This window comes from Manacus vitellinus, unplaced genomic scaffold (assembly GCF_001715985.3).
Source record: "Manacus vitellinus isolate BGI_N305 unplaced genomic scaffold, ASM171598v3 scaffold_39_pilon, whole genome shotgun sequence".
In the NCBI taxonomy this organism is placed as follows: domain Eukaryota; kingdom Metazoa; phylum Chordata; class Aves; order Passeriformes; family Pipridae; genus Manacus; species Manacus vitellinus.
Window position 1 is genome coordinate 2795703 of NW_021940534.1, and position 10029 is coordinate 2805731.

Consider the following 10029-nt stretch of genomic DNA (forward strand, 5'->3'; position numbering starts at 1 on the left):
TAAAGCAAGGACAAGGCAGTATGTATTATCATTAACTGTAAAACGTACCCTCCATTTTTTAAGCAATCTCAGCAGGCAACTTCACAAGTCTTAGCTATGTACATCTCACAAATAACCATTTAAACAACAAAACCCTGAAAAAAATTACTCAAAGGTGTTTTCCTGTTTTGTAGGATTCCCCTGATTAGTCTACTCAATTAGAAATTGGACAAAAATATCTAAGGTAAAGTGTTAGAGAAGCTATGTAAAATGATATACACACACGGACATTTTTTGAAATCCACTGCTTCAAAAAAGGCAGCTTCCAAACTAAGCAGGCAGAAACCTATTTCAAGAAGAGATGAACATCACTAGCAAATCACAGTAAGAACTTCTCCTTAACTGCCAGCACCAGGGTAATTTTTGCAAAATGTTCCTAAAATTAAAAAAAAAACAACCCAACACAAAAGGCATTTCTAAAATCAATAGCAAAATATTACTTGAAACACTAATGTCTATAATTTCAATTTAAAAATAATTAGGTCTTCAAAGTGTGACAAAAGTAGCTATGGAAGTAAGTTTTTCATAGCAAAGAAATCTACCACAGATAACTTTTGGGAACAGAAATAACAACAAACTCATAAATGCCCCTACAAAGCAGCAGCAGTGATAGGCTATTCTTTTCAACATACCTCTATACAGTACTGTAAGCAAAACAAAAAAGTTTAAATACTGCTTATGACTTACAGAAGGCTTGTGGAACACTGGGAAAATGAAAGAAACAAACTGCAGCAAGACAAAGAAAAGACAAAAGTACTGAATTTCATCCAAAGAGCTACCAAATCTTTCTTTTCTCTCAATATCTATTTTCATAACAAGACATAAGCATCTGCAACATGCTTGTACAGTACTCAAAACAGGGACAATCAGTCCTGACTAGAACCTTGAAGTAGAACCAGACAGCATACCACAGCAGATTGGAAAGACTTACTGCTTTGGTAGTTCCACACAGCCAACACAATCAGTGTGTTGGGATTAAAGCAGACATTCTGCCAAAAGCAGTGAAAGATGAATTAAGGTGGTTTAGCAAGGATTTCATTAGCACTTCAAGACCTTCCTAGGTGAAATTCTATCTGCCTCCGTAGACTTAAAAGTATGGTATCCCTTGTGCTTCAATAGATTCATAGTTAGATGGATTTCAGGAAGCATCAGCTTCTTACTCATCAACTCCTCTTCTTTCCATAGGGTGACAAATTCCCAGACACCTATTCAGACCATTTCCCTTTATTCTTATTGCTGTTAAACATATACCCTTAAGAATAACTTTCTGTTTCAAAATTGATATGGCATCCATGAAAAGACCACACTGAAGGAGGTAAGTTAGTCTGCTGCACATCCTAAAATCTTCCTAAAAATTATATGGAAGTCTGTAAGTCCATACAGCTAAAACCACAACATCTTTAAAGGTAAGGACAGGGTCAAACTATGATTATTCAAACCCTAACTTTTTTTCAAATTAAAAATGAGATGATGTTATGGTATTTATTGTGTACACTGATTTGTGGACAACAAATACTGCCATAAATACCACTCTCTTAAAACAACCAAATATAAGATTGCAACTTCTCAAGAATAAGGAATCAAGCTATATAAAGTGGTAAAACATGAAAATATGTTTTGATACCAAAGGCATCTGTTCACTGAAAGAAAGATGGTGCGAGACAGTATTTCAAGCAATGGTTAATAATATACTCAATGCTTACCCATCTCTTCCCTTACTGACAATTTTAACTTCAAAATAGTATATGCCACAGGCCGCAGGTATAGGATGTGTAGCTCGAACAGAAGCAGCATCTTTTGGAGTTTTTCCATGACCTGAAAAAAACGGCATTCAAAACTCAACAAAAATGTATATAATTGCAGAAGGTGACTCAAAGGTATGCATGCCACTACTCAAAACAAAGGGCTTATGCAATGAGCAAAAAATACACGATATTCTAATCAGCCTGATTTTGATGCTAGAATATTTTCTTCCAACATTAAATTTTCATTGTAACCACCTGTATTGCAACTAAGCATGCTATGAGAAGTTCTGGATATAGTATTCTAAAAGGTCCAACAATTACTTGAAAGGAAACTAGAGAAAAGTTTCACCACTGTAAATAACATACTGGACAAAAGCCCCCCTTGGGTTTGAAAGAATGGTATGATTTCGCAAATGCACAGGGCTTACTCATTTTTATAGACTGGAACATGACATGAGAGTTTAATCTAATAGTTAGTGCTTCTGACTCTACAAGTTATTCAAGATATTTTAATTCTAATGTCCTTCAGAATAAACATCAGTCATTACACAGAATATACTAATCGTCATTGATTTCCACATTCTGAATGTTATTTCAGAAAAGCATGAAGTGTTAAAGCCTACAGCTGAGCTCATACAGCTCCTACTCCCTTTTCTGTCAAGGCTCACAACGTATTAGCTCTGCCACAAGAAGAATGCCCAATGCCAGCTCGTGTCTACTCTCAGGATTTTCAGCCTTTAGGCTGGAGAGCCACTTGCACTCCACTACGACTACCTCTTCTGACTGTGCCACCCTCTTCAAAGACCTTTGTTCCAAAGGCAACTTCGAAGAAGGCTTTTGACTGTATGACTTGTTACAGCAACAACCTATTCAAGCAAGCTCAGTGTCTCCCAGGTGAAGATCACACAGGGCATCGTTTAAATGGTTTTAAAAAGCAAGTTGGAAAGTATTTTGGATTCTGGCAAGAGATAAGGTAATTCAGTAAGATGGCAACCAGCAACAGACCCTCATTGCCATAAGAATATTTCAGACAGATCCCATGCCTACTTCTCCATGTGGATCTGCGGCACAATGAAAAGAGCTGCCTGTTCTGAGTGTGCTATACAAATCACTTGTGCCGCTGCACTCCAGCTGTCATCTCCAGTCCAGACAAGGAGGCCTACTGCACCTGCACAGCAACTGATCTGCATATGCAAAAAACCCTACAACCAAACATGCTCCTTCCAGTGGCATTAACACTGAATTACTACTGTTTAGGCTCAGACTAATCGTGTCTGAGGTGCAGCAAGTCAGGTCACACAGCAAAGAAGAAACTGCAGAATGACAGCATAGGCAGCCAGAAAGATCAGGCCCAGCTGGCCTGCAGTACTGAACCTCCAAGCACAGAGGTCAGGCACTAACCTGTACAGACCCTCTAAGCACAGCACTCTCCAGTGTAAATGCTCGTAAAACGGTCAACGCTTATCAGCCTGCAGAGCCAGAACCAACCAGCTCCTAACAAATGGCATATGTTCAGCCAGGGAGAACTCTCACCATGGCTGCACCTGCAATCAAAACTTTATTAGCACACCACGAATTCTTCACTCACTGAGATTAGGTTTAACCTACAAAGTTTTTCTGATGTAAATAGTTCACCCCAGTGTGCTACTAACTTAGGGCAATAGGCCAACTATTACTTTTCTGGGTGCAAATCCAATGTCCACTTCAATGTGTTATTAGTATTATTAAATATTTTGTATAAAAATCCTTCAGTCACCTCACAGGTTTTACAATTTTAAGCTTATTGCATACCTTGTGTATGTTGATTTCTGAAGTCTCACACGAGGAAAAACCAGTCATTTACTCCTCCACACACAAGACAGTATACATGTTTTATTGTTCACTACTTCTAAGCTATTTCCTCAGGCTGCGACAACCAAGACAATAATTAAGTACATAATCTTAGAGCTTCCATGGGTTTGCTTGGTTTTCGAGTGCTGGTAGCTCACTATTTAGCCAGTATAAATTAGATTATTATTTATAAGTATGCAGAAATCCTTCAGCTAAAAGGGCAGAACATTAAACTCCTAAGATATCCCTTAAATTCAGACAGGTCTGATTAAATGATGCATTAGTTAGAGGAAGGAAAAATACTTTCCTTTTAAATGTCCTTAGGTTTTTATTTTAAAATAGACGGAAAAGAAGTTCCCTTGGTTACTCTATGCTCTTGACAATCTGTGTAGTTTCAGTCTGAGTCACACTCCTTATTTGGGAAAGTCTTCCACACAGAAAAAACTAAAGTAGTAGGAACTAGCCAAATATTATTGAAAATGTACATCTATTACCCGGCAGACTTTGCTTTGTGAAATCACAATCTAAGTGTTTGGAAACAATATCTATTTAAGGTATTCTTAGCACCTCTTCCTGAAACTCCCCTTCTCTCACCCCATTCCCAATCCAGGCAGCTCTTGGCAAGGACATACCAGGAATCAGATTGATTAGCTGATCGGGCTTTAAGAAACCTACCAGATTTTTTTAAGCGGCAGATCAGTTCCCTGATCCAGTCCACAACACAGCCACACACAGCTGTCACACTGCAAATAAGAGGTCAACATAGGGGCAGAAGTAACAGGATACCTCACCAGTATCGACAAACACTTCATGTGGTGAAGCAACATGCTTGGGGAAGTCAGTGCCCAGAACTACTTTCATCCCATTAAAACAGAAGACATCCTAAATTTAGAACTGCTGTCCTTTTAATATAACCTCCTATGAATCCTGTTTTACTACTTGAGTATGCTGCTTTTATTTGTAGTTACATACAATTATTATGTCTAACAGAAAATTCAACATCATCTAGCAGTTAAATACTTTCAGATATTCCAATCTCTACATCATTTAAACATAGAAGGTGAGACTTTCAGTAACACCAAGCTACACTGGATTATGTGAGGAATCAAGAGACACTAGTTATCAGCCAGCTTTAAAACAAGAAAAGGCTCTTTACAGAACAGGTAGTTGAACTACAAAATTTCTTATCAAAGGATACTATAGATGTTTGTTTAGGAGGACGCTGGGCAAACATCTAGAAAAGAAGTTAACTGAGACACTGCCTTGAGCTCAGGATGTCCCTCAGCTTAAAATGGCTGGAAACCGAAAGGGGAAACACACATACACCATATATGCCCAAGATGTTTTTAGATTTTTTCACAGGCACTCACTTATGACCAGTTACCAATGGGACTCTGAACTGAATGGCCCATTAGCTTGATGTTTTAAACTGCTGCCACATTCTTTGGTAACCTGAATCCTCACTTCCTTGCCTATGAATAAAAAAAGGAGTTCAACACCCAACTCTGAACTTCTGAATCGGAGGTTCCAAACACCTGAAGTAGATCACATGAATACTGCCCTATGTTTCCTCAAAACATACCTCTTTCATAGTCACAAGCTATAGTTAGAGCATGTAAAATAACACTTTTAAAGTCTGTCTTATTTTAACACTAAAAATTAATAATGTTCAGCATCAAAAAAAGAGAATTCTGCAAACAGATGCATTGAGGCAAAGAAGGGAAAACAGGTCTACACAGTTCAACATTTAAAGTGCAAACCAGATCATAGCTAAGATCAGTTACCAGAACTGTTTTCATTCAGGCTTTCATTAGAAGTGTTTAACAACCATGAGCCAGCCATGCTTTATTTAATTTTTTTAAGCATTCACACTGATGATTTTTAGTAAAAATAGTATCACCTGTCCTTTAGCAAAATTACATTGAAATTAATCTAAATTTAAATTCCATTTATTTGGAAAAAAGCTAATTAAGACAAAAACATGTTTGGAGACGCCATTTCTGCTTTCAAAAAAGATAACGTTTGAACCTACATGTAAGTGTATAATGCATATGCACCAAATAGTCCAAAAGAAGTCTATGGGAGTGCCTACCTAGACAAAAGTAAGCGTGTTTATCCAGTTTAAATCCTTCAATGAAGTTTACATAAGCTGAACTGCAGTTATTTCCAACAGGTGGTTCAATGACTTGCTCACATTGCCAAAAATAAAATAATCAAGGCCTAATCTTCTGCTGAATTCATTAGGAAAGTTTCACTGAGACAAGAATGGAACAGGCTGCCCAGGGAAGTGGTTGAGTCACCATCCCTGGAGGTATTTACAAAACCTGTAGATGTGGCACTTGGGGACATGGTTTAGTGGTGGACTCAGCAATGCTGGCTTTGTGGTTGGACTGAATGATCCTAGAGCTCTTTTCCAACCTAAATGATTCTATGATTCTAAGAAAAAAAAAAAGACACAAATTACTAATTTTAACTTTTTCCTCAGTTTAAAAAAGCAAGACATTTCAAAGCTACTAAGGTGTCCAAAGCAGGCAAACTGTACTGAATGTACCATGTTTTCTGCCAGAAAAATTGACACCATCCTTGTATCTCTGAGTGACAACAAAGAACTATTACTGTGGAATCCTCTTCAGTTTGTTATAGAAAATGTAATGCATAGTTTGCACTGAAAAGTAATTTATTTTTGTTTTTTAGTTTGGCACTACAGACAGTTCAAAGGCAACTGCAGTGTAAATAAATGTCTGGCTAAGATTTCCTGGCCTGTGATACATTAGAAAAAGTTCACACAATGGCAGCTTACTCAAAATTGCACAACCTTCCTCAGCCTTTTTTGGACAATTGTCACATGACTAACTTAAGTGAAGTTACTATACGATTTTCCATGATTTTACCTAATTCTGTACATAGTTTCTTCCATGGTTACAATTTGCATTGAGTCTGTGTTTTTGTCTCCTCATACTACATAACATAGATCACTGTCTGCTGGAAAGCTAACTTGTCTGTGTAGTGGAATGTTCATATTACATACAGTATTTATGAAATCCCCATTTTTCAACAAGACCCACATGTTTATTCTGAATATTTTAGAAATACATAGGAATATTTTGTAAGATATCTCACTTTATTAACTATGCATTTTATGTGGTAATTGCTTTACAGGTAGCATATACTTATGCTTTCTTTACCACTTACCTACTGCTCAGAGCTGCAAATATTATAATTAAGTGAAATGACAAATTCTTTTTTCTAGTACTGTTTTTCATTGTCTCACTTACATAGATATACCATGAACAACAGTCACTAGGACAGTGTTAGCTTTCTATCAGCTTGCACAGCTAACTGGCAGCAACACAAAAATGTCTGTCCATCTGAAAAAGAAAAATACTCTAGGTATAATCTTTCGTATATTACAGTATCACTGATGCCACTGTATATGTATTTCATATCCAGATTTTGACAAAGCTTCCTAATCAAGAATTAGAATTTGTAAAAGCATAACAGAATAGCTCACTGTGGAAAGAAATTGGCTTGTTCTGGTAAACAGCAGGGCAGTCAATGCATCTTCCCTTCAAACACTTCTCCATATAAGTTTTCCTTTCCTTTTTTAAGTAACACTATGATTCTGAGAGAGAACAAAAAAGAGCACTGACCCTTGGGTTTTGTTGACCTCCAACAAAAATTAAGGAGCTGCTATTCTGATCCTAGACTACATTCCTTTTTTTTTAAACCTCTACCACTTGATCAATGCCTGGTTTTCCGGTAGTTTTCGTTTTTAAGCATTCTTTAGGATGTTTGTAAAATTCTTGAGGTCCAGAAATGCCGTACACACAGCTGTAATGGTAGAAAGAGATATCTACTGCTGTTCAAGCTTTCATACAAGTTGTCCACTGGTAAGGAAGAAAATGAAAGGAATCTTCAGAAATTATATAGAGAGGACCATCATTCCTCTCACAAACCAATGAAACAAAAATATCACTGCTCACAATACATCAGCACATTAAAATTATGAAGCTATTTATATGAAAAATGACTTTGAAAGCTTTTGCCCTGATTGTTCCTCCCCACCCATTTTTTTTCAGTCAACTATCCCCAGCACATACAAAGTGAAAGAAAAGCACTGATGTTACTGCTTTCTGTCAGTCACAGATAGGAGGAGATTACTCCAGAAAAACAGTTCTGAAGACAGAAATCTACAGAGGCAGAAAATTTAAGTGTACAAGGTACCCATAGTACACTAATAGAAGATAGTAAGAATTGCTTTAGGATACTGGCTTCTTTGGACAGATCTGTCTTCCTTGAGTATTTTGCTCAAGAATACAACAGATCTTTACCCCTGCTCAATATGTGATTCAAATTTCCTTCCAACAAAAACATCCATCCTTCTTCCACTACTACTTAGATAACTTCAGAAGCACTGAAAGTGCCAATATTCCACAAGAAGATGCTTTGAGACCTCTATTTGCAACTGATTTGTAGAAAAAATATTTGACAATGCTACTTGTATTAGCAATGTAACATGCATATTGTTACTTGCTATCTTCCCTCATTTTCTTCCCTTTAATTGTATTCTGAAGGGCTGAAGGATCCAGAAAGGAGAAAAGGCAGCAAATGCTTTAGTGGGTTTTCCCCCCAGTTCTCAGGTAGGAATGCCCTGATACTATTCATTGCTTAGCCCAGTTAGCAACTCCAGGTGCCAAGCCGGTAACATAAACATGGAGTTGCCCTAACAGCCACCTTCATTAAATTACCAGGAAGAAAAGATAGGCCACTTAAGAAGCATTCACTCCCACCTGCACTTAAGAAAAGCAAAGCATAGACATGTTATACTGGCACTTCTCCTCTTCATAGTCCTCTGGGTTAACCTAGGAACTCTTCAACTTTCATCACTTACCATTATTTAAGAACTAGAGTAAAAGTATTTTATTGTTATAACCTTCTAACCGTGCTTTATGTCTTCTGGTGGAGCGTCCACACTATTTCCTTCAGAAACATGCTCAGCCTCCTGTAATTTCTTTGAGGTAATGAATTTCTTTCTTTTTAACACTATGGTAAAGGAGGTAAGTGAGGAAAAACAGGGACATCACAAGGAAAGCTTAAAAATATACTTCTGCAATAACCCTGACAGATCAGAGAGGTTCCACATCTAAATTCTAGCTCATAAGCAAAAGGAGTTGGCCAAAACAAAGCAAACCAGCAGAAGGACTTGATGGCCATAAAGCTACGACCATCTTAGAAGACAAAAACAAAAACAAAAAACCCACCGCTACTAAGCACCAGAAAATACAAAATGCTTCTAAAAATACAAGGTCATAAAACACTGATCAAAAGCCAGGAAATTCAGAGTTGAGTATTAAATTACACATCCTTAAATCACTTGGTGCCTCCCAGAAACCTGCTCTACAGTCATCAAACTCCTTTATTATCTTTGTATGGTGCATCAAACTTAGCACTTTTAACCGAGTATTTTGTATGTAATAAAAAAGCTTCTCTATTAAAAAAAAAAAAAAAAGTGTTCCAAAGTACATTTAATCTTTTCATGGCAGCCAAATCCTGCCATGTGTTTGTGTTGCCGTTTTCCTTCTCCGATTAAACAGTTACATGTTTATCGAGATTTCCCTTGAATTTCACCACTGCAAACTCTGAGAAAGGGTAATTGCACGGGTGTTTTTTCCCCTCCCACTACGTTCATTTGATTACAGACTGACAAAAGATCCAGTTTTTCACAGCCAACCCAAAAGTGGTTTTGAATCCACAACACTTCTACTTCAGGACTTCGGGCCTAGAACACCAGATGTGTCTGTGTTTTTTCAGGTCAGAGTGTACACTTACGTTTCCAGCTTTTATGATATTTCATAACAATCAACACAAGTTTTTCTTCTATTGCCTTTCACTGATTTTTTTTTATTTACAAAAGCCTAGTCTGGGGTTACTACCTTTTATTTGAAAACCTGTAACTTTAACTGTGAAATGTCTGGCAGAAAGTTATAAAGTCACCTTTATTAACATAAGCCCTATTGTCATTCCTTCCCTCAAATCACTCTGTGCAATAGTTAGGCAAGACTGTTACCAGTGACTTTTAAAGCCATTTTTTTCGCAGTTTAAAAATAAACCGTGTTTTTCTCTGTGCTTTCCCCTCCCGTCATTTCCGTGTTCAATAGCTTAACGCTTGCTGCTCTTAACTCCATTTAACCCTTGCTCTTCTCGAGAGGGGAGGAAAAAAAAAAAAAAGGCAGCCACTTCTTTTTCTCGCTCATTACCATAAACAGGACACGTCATGCCGAGCGTCCTTTATTCTCCTGCCTCAGACCCAAACGTTCTGGCGATACCTGAATCCACGGAGGAAGTCTCGGAGTTTACATAATGCCCACTCCAGAAGCATAAGGAGGCGGGGGCGGCCCCTTGTGTCTCCCCCCCT

At 37.6% G+C, this 10029-nt stretch overlaps 1 protein-coding gene across 2 annotated transcripts in view; it reads right to left on the bottom strand.

Moving 5' to 3' along the window:
- RANBP9 (RAN binding protein 9) overlaps nucleotides 1–6917 on the bottom strand; it is a 36587-nt gene extending 29670 nt beyond the window's left edge. For both annotated transcript variants that reach the window (XM_029961702.1, XM_029961701.1), the window contains exons 1-2: nucleotides 6890–6917; nucleotides 1743–1854 (exon numbers count right to left, since the gene is read on the bottom strand). In XM_029961702.1, the coding sequence (XP_029817562.1) occupies nucleotides 1743–1854; nucleotides 6890–6902 (125 nt within the window). In that variant the 5' untranslated portion in view covers nucleotides 6903–6917. The remainder of the gene's footprint in view (nucleotides 1–1742; nucleotides 1855–6889) is intronic.
- Between the last annotated feature and the right edge of the window lie 3112 nt (nucleotides 6918–10029).